Consider the following 19227-nt stretch of genomic DNA (forward strand, 5'->3'; position numbering starts at 1 on the left):
TACTTCTGAGGTTCTAAATGAAATAAAACTCTGCCACCTAAAATTCTTGGGTTATCATTCTTTGCAACATAGTCATGGCATATATGTGTTGCACACTGGTTTGTAAAAAGCAGTTTTATTTTCACTAGCAAATTACAGACAGTTTATAGTGAGAACCTCCTACTGTGGCCTGTTTTTCTAAGTGCAGATGCTTTTTCCTGCTGTTTCCCCACCCCTTTTTCTTAAAGACCTTTTCCTGGATTAAATACCAGAGAGAAGAATATCAATAATATTAAAGCAAACCCTGAAAGATATCAGAACACATAGCTGTCATGTTATTAACTTGGGTCTTTGTGAGGGTATTTCTTTCACTAAAGTTTTATTTCAAGGTTATACTGAAACATTCAAGGGTAAAATGTTGTTTAAGATACTCAATTATCTCAGGAAGCAGGGGAGTAAGAGACATCTAGTGATGGCAGTAAGAACTGTGGTTCCGTGGTTTGCTTGCTTAAAGCAGTACTGGTTTATTGGTGGAAGAACAATTTGCCTCAGGTGTAGCTCCATTTTCAGTCACTAACAATAGAGATGAATTTGGTCAAGTGTTCTGCCAGTGCCCTTCTCTTTCAGAACTCTCAGTATCTGCAAAAGCTATTTCAGCTCAGGCAGTGGGGTATTCTGGGTGGGGTTTCATAATTAGTGCTGACCCCGCTTTGCTGGGCTCTTCCAATTACATCCTCTTTTCTCAGGAAACGGCTGCAAGGCAGTGAAATAAGGTATCTTGAAAGCTCTTATTTCATTATTATTTACTTGGGGTTTTATACTCAGTTACTCTTTAATTTTTTATCCCTTTTCAGAATCAGTGTCTAGCCCTTTGGGTGCAGTATTTCAATAAATGGAAAGAGAGACAGAGAGAGCCTGTGACATTCGTGTACTCTTGATGCTTAAAATGCATAGAGGGGAAGACACTAATTGAAATAAAATCCATTTTTTTTGATGGGCAACTTTTTCAGCTGTTTTTCACATTTGCTACGCTGAAGGGATGCAACCCCAAGGGTCATCCTCCAGAATTCTGTGGAGTTCCCTCCATCTGGCTTTACCGCAGCCAGGCCTTGCTGGCAGCGGAGGTCAGCCTCTGCATCAGCTTTGCCGCTGGCTTTACCCAGGACTTGTATTCTGCTCCAGTGGGGATTGCAGAGCTGTGGGACTTCTGGGTCATTAATTATATATCATTTTTATGAGGTTGTCCAAGCTAAATGGAGGACATAGTGGTCTGAATATTCTATGTAGAGTTTATCTGCATTTCCTGCTTAGACCCTGTTTCATAATCAGGGTTGACTCAAGGAGGAGATAGAGCTGTTTTACTTCCAGGCCACTTGAAAACTTAATTCTGTATAGACATCCTCAAATTGCTGTGCTGTAAATCTGTATATAGTTAAATTTTATGTGTTTTCAGAGGACTATTTCTTATGTTTTTTCCCAGCAAGGATAGAACAGGATCTTTACCAGCTACCTGTTAACGTAGACTTGGGAAATTAGGGATTTTACCCCTCCTTTGCTTATGTTCTTTTTGCTCTGTCTCGAAGAAAATCATTTATAATTAGTTAATGCAGACATTTCTAATTCTTTTTGTTCTCCAGCCTTAGGCAGTATTAGAAATAGCTTGCTATGAATATATTCCTAGTGTGCATGATGTCTGCTCATGTTTAAAGGCTCCTGCAATATCCCCTCTTTTAATTCTTGAAAGGCAGGGTTTGGTACAGACAAGAGGCTTGAAAGCTTCTGAGAAGTTGGGGGACTCTACAACAGAGTTGTACAGGCAGTTTTTCCTTGCTTCCCTCAGGAATAATAATATTCGGAATTTCTTTAGGAAGAAGATCAATCTGGATTCACAATGCCTCTTAGAACATAATCTGGTCCTCTCAAAACTAGATATTTCTGTTATCAGTTACTGTAAAAATGACATTGTTTCTTGGTGCCTATCCCTCTCCTCAGAGGCTAAATAGGACCTGTCATGTTGAGTTTTCATGGCATCTCATGAGAATAACATCTGCTTATAATGTGCAACAGGGGGAATTTACCACAGCATCCATGCAGCCTTCTTTTGCAGTTAAGAGTGGGAGTACTGCTCAGATTGAGCTGTCATTCCTGCATAGAGGACGATGCTCCAGTCAGGCTGGCAGGGGATGTTTTCAGACCTGTTTAGGTGCAGGAAGGTTGATTTCCTCTTCTAGCTTTCACCAGGAGGGAGGTCTGGGCAGGAATGGGCGATGGTGCAGTCTCCTGTTACAGTTCTGCAGAAATTGTGTGCCTCTGGCTATATATTGAGAAGCCAGACAGCTTCTTTCTAAGAAGTTTTTACTCAAGCGTGTATTTTCTTGAGAAGAGTTCCTTTGGTGTTGTAAATGAAAGGCCTAAAGCCACTTAAAGAAGGTAGTTTTCATCATTCATATAGGGCACCTCTAGCATTTTCTTGGTAGAGGATTGTTGCATAATAAATTAAACCTCTTAACTGTTTTTCTTTAGTTACCATGTGTAGAAGTTACAGGTTCTTTTTTAAGGTGCTGGTCTTCTGTTGGCGCTTCCTTGCTGTCTGAGCTGTTTATTTAATTTTGTGTTTATTTCCTCAATATCTTAATGTTCTTTGGTTTGTTGTCCCCCAAACTGGAGCATATAACTCGCAGTATGTTGTCCTGTTGTGCAGTGTCATTAATGCCAAAACAGAGTAACAAAAAGGTTGGTCTTGGATTAAGTTCACAGTTGTAATGAGGTGGAGTGTTTTGACTCGTGTTATTCAGAAAGGAGACCAAAGCCATAGCACTGGACTAAAATGCTGAAATCTGTGATTTCTGATGTGTTAGCTCCCATCAGTTGGAAGGTTTACTGTGCTATTCATCTTTGACAGTGTGACTGAATGCATTTTGTTCCTGCACAAGGTATCAATGTGTTGCTGTTCCCTTCTAATTACATGTAATTACTTTATATTTTTATATATAAAATAAAGTACAATTGAATTAAGTACTTCGGGTTAAAAACCCTACTGAAATGTGTTTAACAAACATGACTTTTCATGAATAAAGAATAGCAATTGAAGAGAGCTTCATTATTTTGTAGTGCATTTGCCTTAAATTGCACAAATAGGCCTTTCATTCCAAACTAATCTACAAATGGAAAAGGCATCCCACACTATTTTTACTTTGACAATCATCCTCTGGTGTTAAATCTCCACAGCAGAGCATAATTGGATGTGTTTTGACAGTAGCTTTTTATTTACTTTATTCACACCACTTTTAGCTTGTTTATCATCCATATTTTCCATGTTGTGGCTGACAAGTCTAAGACCCACCCAAAGACAGCAGGGAAAAATAACGCTTCAAAGCTGCACAGCGTGTAACATGTCTCTAACATGAGATCCATCATATATATTTTTGGCAGACCATATCCCCATACAGTTCCCTGAGAGAATCTAAAAGCAAATGCAGTGATAATCTGAATATGTGGAAAAGAAAATATTAACTTACAAAGGTATTCAATGAAAGCAGGCAAAGCCAGTATTTCTTTACATGCAGCAAGAAGTTAGTTGCGCTTTGAAGGTGAGCTCTTCCTATCATCATCCATTGGAAAATATTTTTTAACTGTTTTCCTAGCAGAACTTCTGTGTTCACTTTAGTAGGCACAGTCTGTCAAAGTGGCAAGTTCATCTGCCATCACATGCCTTGGCAAGGTGCAAGAAGTTCTATCATAAATAATCACCTTCCATTGAGTCAGATATCACCTGTTACATCAGCCCTTGGGAAGAGCACACGTTTGGAAAGTGATCCAACATTAGAACTATTGGAACTACAATTCCAGTACATTCAGCAGACAGCCTCCACCATGATGTTTGTGATTTTCTCTGGTTATCCATAGTGTGAGAGTGATTTGTGACTATGTCAAAGTCCTGCTGCAGTGCAGTAGAACTGCTGAGCCTAAGCCACATCTGCCTGATGTGGACAGATCCACTCTGAGGGGAGGTTGAGAGAAATTCACCCCACAGAGAATCTCACCAGCTGTTTAGGACAGGCCTTGTAATTTGGTTCAGGTTATTCTGCAAAAGATGTTTTACAAAATATCTGTGGTAATTTTTTAAAAAAAATTCTTTCTATGCTACATATGCCTAGGTAATAGGTTAGATTACTTTTGCTAGTGTTTGTTAGAAATACCTTGGGTTTTAAATTATTGCAGGTTAAAAATAAAAATTAATGGGATATTACATGGGGTTTTTCTCTTTTTTTTTGCAATTCTTCTTTCTCACCAAACATTTGTAGCTTCTCTGCCTGGTTTTGGATGGGATAAAGTTCATTTTCTTCCTACTAGCTGGTACAGAGCTGTGTGTTGGATTTAGTGCAAGAATAATGGTTTTATTGCTGAATAGAGCTTACCCCAAGTCAGGGACTTTTCAGTTTCCCATGCTCTGCCAATGAGCAGGTGGACAAGAAGCTGAGAGGGAGCATAGCCAGGACAACTTGACCCAAACTGGCCAAAGGGGTATTCCATACGATAGAGCATCATGCTCAGTATATAAACCACAGGAGAGTTAGCTGAGAGGGGCTGGTTGCTCCTAGGGGATGCGGTGAGTGGTGAGCAATTGTGTTGTACATCCCTTGTCTTTCTTGTGTTTTATTCCTCTCTTTGTTCCTCCCTTTTCATTGTCATCATTGTAACAACATCATTGTTACTGTTGTTGTTATTATTTACTTTATTTCAATTATTAAAGTATTCTTATCTCAAATTCTCCTCCCTGCGCCACATGGACCTGGGAGGAGCAAGCAGTTGCATTGTACTAGTTGCTGGCTGGGGTTAAACACCAACATTGTCGAGGAATTTCAGAATGATCTGTAAATTGCAAACAAGCTTCCTAGGGAATTTCCCTCAGTAAACAAAAGAAAAAAAAAACCACACACACACACACACAAAAAAAAACTGTTGAGGTTTCCAAGATAAAATGTTCCCTCTTCCTAGGGAAAGCAAGTGCATCCACACTGGCAGAGCTACTGCTCTTCCTTGATTTTGAGGGAGGGGAAGAAAAAAAATTAAAAAAAAAAAAAAAGAAATCAACAAAACGCCCAAAAATGCAACAGTAACAAACCTTACCTATGAGTAAATCATGAGTAGATTTTAAAATACCTGTTCTGCTATTAATGCCACAGTTCCTTATGCAGCTCCTGGTCATTGGGGCGTGACAAGAAGTTTGTGCCTAACTTTATTTGAAGATGAAAGATTGTTATTTAGGATTATTTTTCACTTTAAATTTATAGGGCAATTACTAGATTATTCCTCAGGTGTAATTTTAATTATTGTGATTTTATTTTTCATGCTGGCTTCATTTTTGCTTATTTTTTCCTCCCATTCAAGCAGTGATTAAGTACACCAAACCTAAGTAACATGTGCAGAATAGATGCCAAAGCATAAGTACAGTTATTATCATTCGCTTATATTATCTGTGAATGATTATTTTTACTTAGATAAAGAAATTGGTAGGTATTTTCTTTTATAAATTCTTAATTGCATCTTCTTAATGCTTTTGCTTATTACTGTCAAGATCAGCTTAACAAACCCCAAGTCATCCTTGTTGCATTGCATTCCCTTTTCCACCTGTAAGAGGCAGGATGAGTTATCCTTGGGAGCCAAAGGAATCCTTTAGTAACTGAAGGACAATAACAATGACTGACTTCATTAAATTCTTTCTTTGCAAAATGCAGAGGCTTAACCTCAGATCTGCTGTTGATACTGCTGGCAGTTCATGACTCACATTTACTGTGGTCCTTTGTATACAATTATGCTCTGAAGTACCTTTGTAAGAGCTGCTGTCACTAGTGTGAGCAACTTGTTGACTTTCAACTCAATAACCCCTGACAGAATCTCATCATACAGCAAGTGAGCAGCACTTACTTTTCCATATGCTTGCTCATCCTCCTGTCTGCTGGTGTGTAGTGGTTTTAAGAAGCAGTTCAACTACCTGTAGCCAAAAGTTCTGACTGTCCTGAATTTCCCTTTGAAATAAAAGAAGAGTGCTATTTTTTTTTTTTTTTTGCAAACCTGGAACTTGTCAAAATCTGCAAACCCAACTCACCTGTACTGCTTTCTTTGTATCTTCTAACTGGGTATTTCCAGTTACATACCAAAACTGTCATCTATGGGTACACATTAGCTGTCATCCAGAAGGATCAGAGGTAGAATAAGGTGATATTTAAAATCCACATAGGTTTTCTGTGTTCATCAAAGGAATACACCTGTCTCAAGGGTGGAATACAGTAAGTATTTTTCAGCAAAACTTTTTGCCATTTTGCAGACAGAATGTGGTTGCCTTTTTTGTTTTTTTAAAGCTAGCAGAGAAATTTAAGTAAGATATATCTGTCCTTGATAAAATGACAGAGGCTTACCTTTGTCTCATCCTGAGGAAGACCTCTTTGAAAGGCAGAGGCACTAACACTGTGTGAGAGACATTATTTCCTTACTGTTTAAGGTCCAGCTGCTGTGAGTCCCATCTGACTTCTGATTATATTAGTAGCAGAATTCTTATCCATCAACAATGGGAATTAAGTTGGACTTTCAAAAGTCCAAATTTACCTCTGCACTGCTTGAGGATTGTGTCACTCTGCTACACACAAATGGAAATATTCTAAAAAGAATCTGTGCACAGTGCTTTGGGCTCAGATCTCAAGCAAATACAATGTCCACATCAGCAGGATGAAAAGATCTAGAGATTGTCCCATGGAGGTTTCTGAAAGGGCAAGCCACTGCTTTAAAACATGAAAATATGTCAGTTTCTGAAAATTTTGACATAAAGTTCTGAACAAAAATGGGGGAAAAATAAGGTATTACTCAAAATAAATTTCCTCTCATTGTTACAGTAAGCACAGGATTCTTAAGTACCTTTTCTTCCCTTCTGTAATTTAAAAATAATCCAAACATCAGAGCAGGCACATGTTTTAAAAATCTTTTACTGTTTAAGTAACAAACTTAGAGGTACAACTAGAACTGTGAGCAAAAATAGATTTAGCTAGCCAATATCTGTCTCCTGAAACCCAGGGGAGTTCTGTCCACTGATCCAGACTGAACTAAGTAGACCACAGATTCATTTCCTAGTGAACATGTGATTGTATAAAAGCAATGTAAAGCTTTAGAATGTTTCAGAAGCACGTATGGAATTTGAATGGTTTAGATATTAGTTTATTCAGCTCTTACTAATCTACTAATATCAGTTACAAGTAATTCATCTTGTGTTTGAGCTGTTGCATATCAAGATACAGATTAGATTAATTTCCTTTCAGGGTACATGACTTTTGATGTGAATATCCTAAAACACTCTGCCTGTGTAACTTTTTTATTTCTGCAAATATTCCTTGCTAATTCTCTCCTTGACAACTTTCTCTTCCTTTTTTATTTCCTCAAGCAGAACTGGTTGGAAATCTTTCAAAATGTAAGTGAAACCTAAAGATTTTTCTGAGATGCAAATGCTGCCCATTTCCTGACCAGTTCCACTATAGAAGCCTTTCTTCTGAAGTGTATTGGTATTTCCTTTCCTCCTCTTTTTTTTAAAGTGATTCCTTTTTTGCACCTTTCTGTGAACTTCTGTTTTTCTTTATCAGCATCCCTGTTTGCAGTCACTCCCTGTGGGATGCTAACCCCGTAGTAGTACACCTTCCCCTGGGGCATTGCCTCTGTACTCCCCAGGCATTTCATTCTGTTTTTATGCTGATTTGAAAGAACTGGGATCCAGAGTAAGTCCCATGGGCAGAGTTTCTGAATCCAAATCATAGCCCTTTTATGTAAAAGCAACACTAGAGACTCAGGACTCGGGCAAATCAGGGATGTCTTATTGGCACATGGTTGCGCTGCTCCATGGAACTGTAGCTTTCCTTTTATTAACAGTCTTTCAGTACAAACTAACAAGTAGATTTAATAACATAAAAATGGGCATCTTGGTTTAAATCCCATCCATTAGAAGCCTTGTTTGCTAACAGTCAGTAGGAATTCCATATGAGTTCCCACCCATTCTGTCCTGTGTTTGTTTCCTTGGAGCACGAATAGATTATTTTTTAATGGAAAATTAGTAGCATGTGACTTTTAGTGAGCTACATTGCTCTGACTTTTAGCTGCCTAGTAAAATCAAGTAACTTTAATTTTATGCTAATTTATGATAATTTTTAACATCTTTAAATGTAAATTTACCCTAAAAATGAAGAATCTGTCACTTAAAATGCATCACATGCTTCCTTGTAATGGCTGATCTTAAGGAGTTGGTTATAAATTCACCTTAAAACTAGTTTAGTATGGATGATTTCTTCTTTTAAGCATTTGGCAACCTCTAATGACATCCCCTGCAGTGGCAAGCCATCACAGAGTAAATGCAGCTGGCTTGCTACACAATCATGAATGACATTGCATTTAGTTATTAATAATTGAAGTCCCTTTGGATTCTATATAGAATTTATGGATCATGCATCTACTAAGAAATGTAGGGCAAGGTAATTTTGTTGAGCAAAAGAGGTTGACAAGAGGCTTTCTTTGCTAATAACTGGGCCTTCTATTCTAAACATTTCTTTGAAAAATAATGTAAATAAGAACATTTGGAATGACCGATGAATTTGCTACCTTCTAGCATTGTCCTGTCACTGGTTCTTTAAAGCAAGTAGGTTTCTTATCTCAGTGAGGTCCACAGACAAGATGAATAGGAGCTGTGGAATTAGATATCACTCATATATTTCCCACCTTTCAACCTTACCTTTCAAAAATGGATAATAGTCTACTGCTTATTCTATTAAAAAAACCAAACGTGAGGTCCATTCCTTGAAACCATTTTTTTAAGAAGAGCAGTAATACTCTGGACTTGCCCCTGTGCCATTCCTCTTAAATACCTATGTTCAGTGCATGCATTTAAGAAAAGGTATTAATCCAACGCTGCCATGAGCGTGCAAAAGCACTCTAGTGGTAGCACAAAGATGGCAAGACGAGATTTTAAATCAGTTTATCAAGTGATAGTTTAAACAGCCTTGCTTTTTTGTTGTTTTTTTTTTAACTGATAGAGAGATTCAAGGCTGGTGAACTGGCAGGTAGCAATGGTGATGGCTTTACTCAGTGATGAGCATCCCACTCTCCTTTTTTCCACAGGAATTAAGGATTAAGAATTAAGGGTCAGTCCCTTCTTTAATAGTCTTGCAGGCATTGTATTCCATACTGTAACATCAGTGTTGCCACATTGATGCTCTATACTTTTCAGTCCAGAAAGGAACACTGTTAGTTTTTAAATGTATCATGTTGCAGTAGTTCCCACAGCACAGAGTGCCATAAAACCAAAGGAGGACATGACATCTTCTAGAGCAAATCCAGATTTATTTTTTTTTTCTACTGCTTGTTTTTGAGCACATTGTAATATTTTCTTGGCAGCTAGTGGCTTAAAATTGTATTGCTTTTAAGATTATTCATTAACTGATCATAATCAGAAATGTGACTGGACCTGGGTTTTATACTTAGTTGCTCCTTTTGTTGGAAAGAGTCCTAAATGGAAGCTGTGCTATTTCCAGGTGAAACATCTCTTGCACTTGGAGTGCTGGAGCTGGAAAGTGTCTTTCAGAGGTGGCAAAGAATTACTGCAGAAAGCTAGTGTCTCTTCCCCACATTTTATATGAAAAAGAGGAGGGCATATTTATGCAACTCACCAGAGTTTATTTATCCAGGAGATAAAATTATGTTGGGGGTTTTTCTTTTTAATTTCTGGAAGTGTAAGCTATTAGTAAAAATGTAAATCAGGACTGTTTAGATATCATTTATTTGTAACAATCCCTTACTTGCTCCTGCCTCTTGTGCTGTTTTCCTTCTTTTGGCTTGTTTTATATGTCAAGTCCAATCCACGAGCAATTAGGCTTTGAAACCACCTTGCATGGACATTACTTTAAAACTCATAATTGCAGATGATAATTTCAATTTACCTGTCAGTACCCTCATTTGGCTTTATCATCCTCTGCTTTGAAGCAGGATCACATCTTTGTGGCTTCTAAGACTGCTTCGATTTGTTTTTACAGGAACGGAATAACAAACTGCCGGATGCGGACAGAAAGCGAACAGTCCTGCGGCTCTCCAGTTGTTAGCGGTGACCCAAAGGAGGATCACAACTACAGCAGTGCCAAATCTTCCAACCACAGGAGCACATCACCTGCTAGTGACTCCGTTTCCTCTTCCTCTGCTGATGACCAGTATGAATTTGCAACTAAAGGTAGCCAAGACAGCAGTGAAGGAAGTGAAGTTAGCTTCCAGAGCCACGAGAGCCATAGTGAAACAGAAGAGGAGGACAAAAAGCAAAGTCGGAAGGAGACCAAGGATTCTTTAGCTGACAGTGGGTATGCATCCCAGCACAAGAAAAGGCAACATTTAATGAAGGCGAAAAAAGTACCAAGTGACACACTGCCTCTTAAAAAGAGACGTACAGAAAAGCCCCCTGAGAGTGACGATGAGGAGATGAAAGAAGCAGCAGGATCACTCCTGCATTTAGCAGGAATTCGATCCTGTTTGAACAACATCACGAATCGGACGGCAAAGGGGCAGAAAGAGCAAAAGGAAACCACAAAAAATTAGAACAAATCAATGATTTGTTTGAACTTACAAAGTTTTGTTTCAGCACGTCAGGTGAATTCTAATGATTTGTGGCAATATCAGCAATTTTTTCCTTTTTTGTTTTTCTTCTATTTGTTTTTGTTTTGTTTCTTTCTTTTTTTCTTTTTATTTTTTGAACCCTTAAGAATTTTTATTTTTAAAGGAGATTGAAGCCATAGAACTCATACTGACACTCAGCTAATTTACGAAAAGCTTTTCATTACCTGAAGACAAAAAGTTAACAAAAAAAAAGCCAAAATCGCCATTGCTTTCTCCAGCTTGTCAAAAATGCGTGGTTGAATACGCAGTGACATCAACATTAATGTGATGGGAGTAAAATTGGGTACTTGGAAATCCCTCTTATAGTAGAAGAGCTGTGCATAATTTAGTATTCATTCAGGCCTGGCCCTTAAGAATTTTTTTAATGGCCTTACAATTGGGTTAGAAGTGAATGTGAATAAAGAGATTTGTGGGAAAGAGGAGGCATGTACTTCTCCACCAAGAACCATCTAGTGGCACTTGGATACATTGTGCCATACAAGTCTTTGGACAGCCACTGGTGGCAACTGTGCAAGCTGTAATGCACTTCCAGTGCTTCGTGTATCCCATGTGGCTCATAGTGTGAAGACTGATAACTATAAGTTTGAGGAAATTTGAACTATGTATGCAATGGATTTCAGTGAAATAACAAGAAATGGGAGGGGGGTCACTGTTAGTAGCATCCTTAACCATTGAATTCTGTCTTCTATATTAAATTGAAAGAATGTTCAAAAAGCCATAAGCCTGAAGATTGGCACTGCGTGCAAAAAATCATAGTAATAGGGAAAAACAAGCTATGTCTTCTAAACTGCCTGAGTGAAAAGCAATCAAGTCTAAGAAATTACAGTAGATACAATGTACATCAGAATCTTTTTCTGTGGATCACATCCTTGATCTAACTGGGGAAACAAAGGTACCAAACCTGCCATTAGTAGTATTCTGTATTTAAAAATAAAAGGAAAGCATATTGGTGAACAGTAAAATTCAGAAGTTTAACAAAAGAGCTCCTACACTGCCCTCAGAAATGAGTGTGCAGTGGCCGTCAGTCAGGATTCATCTGTGCAAAAATGACAACAAATTTCCAGATTGAACCAGCGTAGCCAGCAGAAAAAATTTGATCCACATTGCATGGATTCCTTAGGGAGGGGGAGAAAACAAAAAGCAAACAATTTTTTTTATTCAAAGATGACAAAGTTCTTGTAAGGTAAATAATGTATTTAGCATGAAGCATGAATTATTTTCATATAAATATAGAAAATAGAGAAAAAGGCTATGCCTCTAATTTTTAAGCCCTTAGGCTTAGAGTTTGGTTTTTTGGGGTTTTATTTTTGTTTTGTTTTGTTTTTGTTTTTGTTTTGGTTCTTTTTTGTTGTTGTTGGGGTTTTTTTGAAGCAGGTGTTTAAGGTTTAACCTTCTTCAGGGACAAACACTGACTGTTGGGGAACTTACTCTGCAATATTAAAAAATAAAATCTTCATGCTCTGGTAGGGCTTGGATGGTTGAATTATACTGCCTTGTCTGCACATTCAGCCCCCCTCTCCCTACTTCTGTTTAAAAAAAGAAAAAAAAAAGTAAAAATGTGTCCTTTCTTCGTCTGTACATGTGTAACATGACGCAATAATCTGAGGGCAAATTTAGTAGTGAGTGTGTATGACAGAATCAAGAGAATAATGGGAGGTTAATCGAGTAAGACTCTCTGATTTGATTCAGGAATAAGTAGACAAGAAAATAGCTTTGCTAATTTGCCATGAAAAAATGAAGTTAATTAAGAGCCTTATGGAGGTGTCCGGAGAAAAACCAGTGTTACAGAGAGTGTGATTCAGGTACAGTGCTACTCTCCTGGTAATGATGACTGTGAGACTGGAGATCACTACAGCAGAGAGAAACTGTGAAATAAATAAAACAGTCTCTCTCACCTGGATTCTTGCATTTGGCATGAAAAATTCAACAGTTAGAATATCGTTGAGGCAAAAGAAAATCCCAAGAACCAACCACTTAGTAGAACAGAATGGTCGGTTCTTAAAGAGTATAGGTTTAGATTTATCCCTAACAACTGTTTCAGGCAGCAGTTTCACCAAGATGGATCTAGTTTATGAAGAGTGAGTTAGAGAAGGCTTTGACTTCCCACTCCGTGCAGTGAGCTAAAAGTTGCATTTGGAGATGCCTGTGATGTGTTCAGTTAGGAAGTGGAAGGACTGAAGGGCTGGTCTGGACCTGGTCCTGTGCTCCACAAGCATTTTGTCAGTAAAGAACAGGGCCACGCTGGCAGCAGCACAGCAAAAGGGTGCCTCTATTCCCATCTCAGCCAGCGTGTCCTGGGATCCAGAAGCTGCCTGACAGCTGCGTAGCTCAGCACAACTGCCGGCTATGGAAATAAAGAAGGAGAGAGCCACAGATAGTGCAAAAAACAGCCTATATTCCTCTCAGTTTGCTGAGGCTGATGCATGCAGGGTTAATTCCCTGCATTAGTTAAGTCAGGAGTACATAGATACTAAGTTTTCTTGACTGCCTGCAGCCCTCAAGATAATAATGGGGGAAACAGAAAGGGCCAGTCCCTTGGCCAGGTAGCACAGAGATGAATGAGCCATAGTTTTCCCTTGTCTGTTGGACCTGGATAATCAGCTTCTTTCCAGATCCATGCTTGCTACAGCCAAAGTCCACACAACCCCGTGCAAGAAAACTTGGTCTTCATCTTTTACAGACTTTGGGGAGAGTAATTTGGATAGAAAATACTACAGTATCACTTTGCCACCACCTTTGCTCATTAATGCATAGTTGTACCATCTCAGGAGTAGTTTAATATTTATCAAAAAGCAGCACTGAAAAGTTAAATCTAGTAGCAGAAGATACACTTAAACCATGGCTCAGCTATCTCTGTCCTCCTGGGGAAGCAACGTGTTTGTGTGTCAGTGGCCAGATTCTGTCCACAACACTAATTCCAGGGCAACTTCTCTGATTGCAGTGTGTCAGTGCAAATGAGATCAGTATCTGTTGAACAACAAGTACCATTCATTAATGTGGACTCTTGGTGGCTAAATATATAATTACCACTAGTATTACTCATCTTAGAAAACAGTCATTTTGCATAAATATCTAATTAGGCAAGTTATCTTTATACAGATATATATAGATATATATATATAAAACTTATCTAAGACTTCAACAACTCCTCTATATATTTGCTGGTAAACCTAAAATGTTGGCAAATATCTATTTTCATGTCAAATTTGTTTCTCCTAGTCTGATCTGCTAAGGACATGTGCTTTGGTAGGAGTTTACAAATTTATGTTCAGGAACCAGCAGTTTGGCTGAGGGCTAATGCCATCAGCGGATTATTTCTGGTGTTTAAAAACAACTTGTCCTTATTGATGCTTACTCCGACTGTTGATGAGAAGTACATAATTTGGATTGTATAAAATATTTAGGAGTCACCTTTTAAACCATTTTTGTGCCTGGCTGACAATGGCAACTTTTTCAGAACTGGTTCTACTCCATCAGAGAAGTTCTCTTTTTCTTGTAAGAACTGAAATTGATTTGTTTTCCAGGAAATACAATGTCAGCTTTTCAATAGAGTTGTCTCTACCTTGACTGAATGATGTCAAAACAGAGTGGTAATTGCACTGTATTACAAACTCTCTCACTTGCCAGATATGAGGTAGTGTGGTTTTGCTTGTTTCCTTTCCTTACTAAGCCATTTTGGAGTGAGAAGTTGTCAAATCTCTAACTTTCCATTCTTCTCACCCTATCAGTATTGCCAAATTAGCATTTCTCCAAGACAGGTGGGGTCTGGGGGAATCCCAGGAGGTCAGCAAGCATTCAGTGGCGAGTTTCACATAGGCATGAATTGTAAGGGTTGCTGGACTTCATGGCGGGTTCCTTTGGAATATGCCTTTTGCAGCAAGAAGCTCTTGCAGGCCAGAGCTAATGCCATAAGCAGATTTCACCGTCGCCTGCACAGAGGTGAAATCTGCTGGTCGTGCTTGCATTCTGCAAGCAGTTGGATGTCCTACTGCATTTTGATGCAGATTCTGCTTGCATTTAAAAATTCAGGCACAGGTCTTGAACAGCTTAAATGTATCACCCTGTAGCTGTTTCTGAAAGCAGTCTGCTTCTGTTCTTCTCCTGGCAAAACTGGCAGTAGTTCTACCAAGATCACAGGGTTTCACAGCTGAAAAGCCGAACATGGAGGTGAGGTGGTATGCTGTGTAGGACTAGAGAACTGTCCTGAGACTGTGTTCTCTTCTCAGTGGCAATTCAGTTGAGGTTCATATTCTTGTTCTTCTCTTACATTAATGGGAGAAGGGAATCTTGAAGGAAATGCATTGACTTCCAGTGTTCAACTGAATTACTGTCTGCCTTTGGAAAAGATACAGAAAAGAGCTGGAGGCTGCATTCTTCACTGTAGTGAGGTAGAGTTACATCAACATACTTTAGCAGATAATGAAATCCTAAATTCTGCACCAAATAGCACCAAGGATAAAATTACCAAAACAGCACTTTGTCCTGGTTTCTTGGTGGCAGTGATTGATTTTCACTGAGATTTTGGCTCCCAATCCATCTAAAGATGTAGATAGATCATAGAGTTATGGAATCATAGAATATGCTGATTTGGAAGGGACCCATCAGGACTGAGACCAACTCCTGGCCCTGCGCAGGACACCTCAGGAATCACACCATATGCCTGAGAGTGCACGGTCTGATGTTTTCTGGAACTTGAAGGTGTCTGATCTCCTTTGCAGTCTGTGGAGCTACAGACACCCAAGTGCTCCTGGAAGCCTTTACCATTTCACTACTATTACCATTTTTCCTTGAATCTGATGCTAGGCATTCTTGAAAACATTACTCTCCTGTGCTCCAGGATCAGAATAAAACAATTGAGAGAATGCATTTCCAATGCAATTTACTTCACTTGATGGAGAATGCAAACCCAGCTCCTTTGGGCACATCACTCCTGCCTGAATAGCTCATTGGCATATTTTGTAGGAAATATTTTGAAACATTTTCTTGACTTTGCCACCAAAAGAGCATTTGAACCATACATCCTCCTGATTGTAACAGAATATCAGTGTTGACCGTCTGACCAGTTAAGTTTTAGTAGTGTTCTTCACAGCCCTCCAGTAATATATCAAACACTGTTATGCACATAATGCAGCACTGTGATCTAATTTAAATAATACTTTTTTATTATTTATACTACTCTATGTAATATACATCAACACTTTGCTATATAACCTAAGTGATAACCCTCTTCTTAGTTACCTGCCAAACTCTGAATTTCTGTTTGGTTTGTATTGCAATTAGCACAGTTACCAAGTTGTAATGATGTCTCTTTTCCTTTGAAATGGGATGTGTAAGTCAAACTATACATTTTGTGTGTTTCTGTTTTGAGATGCAGTTTATAAGGATTTACACACAACATTCAGTGTTCTGTATAAATCTGCATACATTTGTGAATTCATCTGTTAATCCCCTTTTATTTAGAAAGTATTAATAGATGGTGGTTTATTAGGGTTTTTTTTTTTTTTTTTTTTTTTTTTTTTTTTTTAGTACTGGTTATTCTTGAATTAAGCAGAGACTTGTCAGCTGGGTTGCTTTATCTTTGATCATGTACATGACCTTATAATTCTTCCACAGTTCAGCAAACAAGTACTAGTTTCACTGACCAAAAAAAAAGTGTCAACCTAATGTGTCTATGGTGCTGTATTTTGCTGGTATACATTTAAAGCCAGAAATGATTTAAAGGTCACTTTCAAGTTCTTCTAATAAGTAGCCTTTCCTGGTTTGGGGAGTTTGGGTTTTGTTTTAGCATTGAAACAAGGTATATTTATCTGAAGCTATGAAATGGTTTTTCTACTGTATCACATTTCCTTTTGCAAAGAGGGGAATATTGACCTGATGTAACATCCTTTCACAGTCAGTGGAAGGGGGGTTTGTTTCACATTTTTATTTTCAGTGGATTTTGTTGAGCTTTGGATCAGGCCAGCAGTTACAGGAGCTCATCATCTGAGGGTTTAAGGGATAAATGACAACTTGTGCTGGCCCTCAGTGCTAGAAGGGATTTTATCGAATGCCAGAATAACATGCTGGATGCTGGAATGGCTGTTCATCTAGAAATGGGAATCTTTTTCATTTGTTTACTCTGGCCTGAAATCCCAAGACTCTCTTTTTTTTTCGGATGACATTGAACTTGAGTACATTTTTAAGTTACTAGAGCATTGTACATTTTCTGAGTATGTGTGGGACAGCAATTGAAAGTCATACCTGTATCTGATAACCAGTTCCATGCCTGCATCATTCACACTCACTACTTAAAACTGCCATGATGTAAAATGTTGGGGGGAATGATTTGTGTGTGTATGAAAAGCATTATGAACTTGTACATTTTTTTATACTCTGATCTGTAATTTCTGAAATATTTTGTTTTACAGAAAAAGTGATAAAGCAATCAAAAGACCAAGAGATTTAGTATCAATGCTTAAGGGTCACAGGACCTTAACTGGCCAATAAGTTAATTTAGTACAGTGATAAGCCAATTTTTTTTCCTGTACTTGGCATCTGAAACTGCCAATTTCAACAATATTAAAATACGAACTGTGATGGGGAATGAACAGTGATGTTAAGTTGTATTTGTGTTTACCTAAATGAGCAGTCCGAAGGCAAGTGCAATCAGCTGATCTTTAGGAAATATGAAATTGTTGATTTAGAGGCATACTTGCATTTTACATTTTCTTGATGTGTAATCATATTGCCAAAGACAAACTATTTCATCAATTATTATTGTAAATAACACTTTCCCAAAATCTACCATAAAGTTTCTGTGATGTATTGTCTTCCAGTTGCAATAAAAATTACTGAGTTGCATCAATTGAACAATTGTATTTGTGTGAATATTGGCTTCAAAATATGTCAGATATTAAGAAAGAACAACAGTGATTTTTATTTTTTTTTTTACAAATTAATTCCTTCATTATTAAATAGTTCTTTTGCTCGTGGGATGTTACGTGTATCTTCACTGCAGTAGATATCAGCTCATGTTAATTTGCTGTCATATGCAAATGGCTAGACATACCAAAATTGGTGTTAACTTAGGGCCTGATCTTCATTTCTCATCAGTTTTGCAGCCCAGAAACGAAGCTAATTTCACTGGGAATTGTATCTCTTCTTTTAATTAGTAACAATCAGAAGAGATCCAGTAATAAAACATGTCTAATGGTGTATATATAGAATATACCAAAAAACATTGCTTTGTAGTTGTTGCATCAACCCTCCACAGGTTTTATTCAGGTTTCTGCAGCACTAGGGCTCATAATTCTTTTGCCACGTTACTCCTTTACCTCGCGGCATGAATGGATTGTTTGCAGGAGGAAATCCTGTAGAGTCAAGAGCTTCAAAGCTAGTTGCCTCAGCTGGCTCAATCTGTAACCACCTAGGAGGTATCCTGATCTTCAGGTACTTGGAGCCTCCCTGGTCACCTTGGGCTGCAGCAGGAATAGTAATGCTCTTTGTTCACTGATGCTAAAAACTGGTCCCTCTCTCTGTAGATTCAGCAATCCAACCTAAGTCTAGAGTTGAAGAAAACAGTGCAGAAGGATTCTCTTCAGAGAGTAAATAATAGGGTGTATAAAAAAATTGTAGTTGCCTCATAGCATTTTCCAATTAAAATTAAACTGAATAGTAAAATCTTACAAATCATCATTCCCCAAACTCTGTGGTTTGAAAGTGTTCTATTAACAGCCCTAGGTATTTATACGTTAAGTTTCCAAAGGAGTGAGAAGAAAAAAAACCCCCAGTTTTTCTGTGAAACTTTGTCACACCTCGTTTGAAACTCTGCTGAAACAGAGGAGGATGGTTTCTCAGCCGTGTAAGGAGAATGTATAGCTGCTGAAGCTGGAACTCTGCTGAAAGCGTGTCCCCCTTACTTGTCTCGATGCCATCCAGAGTAGTTGGTATGGGGCACACCACAGTAGGCATCTGAGGGACAAGATGGATGTAAACAGGTCCTGGGGGGAGTGGGGCAGCAGAAACAAATGTCCAAGATATGCATGAAAGAGCATAAAAGTGCCTAGCCTCAGTGTCTGTCCAGGCAATTACTACTTCAGTGTATTGCCTGGAAAAGTTTCTGTTTGTAATCTACCCTTGGTACCCACTGCCACTGCAATGGAACAAGGAAGAGAGAAAACAGACTTGGCCAAGGAGACAAAATAGGAGGAGACTGGTGGGAAGGCAAAAGCACTTAACTGTGCTCTGAATCATCTTCCTCTAATGGATCCCCCCTCCCATCTGCCGCCAGTTAAGCAAGTATCACGCAGCACCATCTGTGGATGTATCTGTAGCGACGTGTGTAGAGGAGCAGGGAGACCTGCAGTCTCCACAGAACATGTTTTAGCCTTTATATACAAGGCAGCAAGCTTGCCAAGAGGCTGGTTGTGGGCTCTTTTTAGCGTAGGGCATTATGGGAGGGCCTTAAGCCATTCAGCTCAGGGGCGCTGTCGGAGATGCACCGAATGCCAGTTGTGCTACAGACTTTTGTGCAGCGGTGCCATTTGCCTGTTATGGGCAAAACAGTCTCAAGTTGTGAGT

The 19227-nt window shown here is 38.6% G+C and overlaps 1 protein-coding gene across 7 annotated transcripts in view; it reads left to right on the forward strand.

Moving 5' to 3' along the window:
* FOXN3 (forkhead box N3) overlaps positions 1-17517 on the forward strand; it is a 208259-nt gene extending 190742 nt beyond the window's left edge. For 5 of the 7 annotated variants that reach the window (XM_039382806.1, XM_027738698.2, XM_027738716.2 and 2 more), the window contains 2 exons: positions 7415-7438; positions 10041-17517. In XM_039382806.1, coding sequence (XP_039238740.1) covers positions 7415-7438; positions 10041-10590 — 574 coding nt within the window. In that variant the 3' untranslated portion in view covers positions 10591-17517. The remainder of the gene's footprint in view (positions 1-7414; positions 7439-10040) is intronic. The other 2 variants (XM_027738725.2, XM_027738742.2) reach the window with 1 other exon arrangement.
* Positions 17518-19227: the final 1710 nt, after the last annotated feature.

Source organism: Pipra filicauda, unplaced genomic scaffold (genome assembly GCF_003945595.2).
Source record: "Pipra filicauda isolate LSUMZ 115617 unplaced genomic scaffold, ASM394559v2 scaffold283_size971201_pilon, whole genome shotgun sequence".
Classification (NCBI taxonomy): domain Eukaryota; kingdom Metazoa; phylum Chordata; class Aves; order Passeriformes; family Pipridae; genus Pipra; species Pipra filicauda.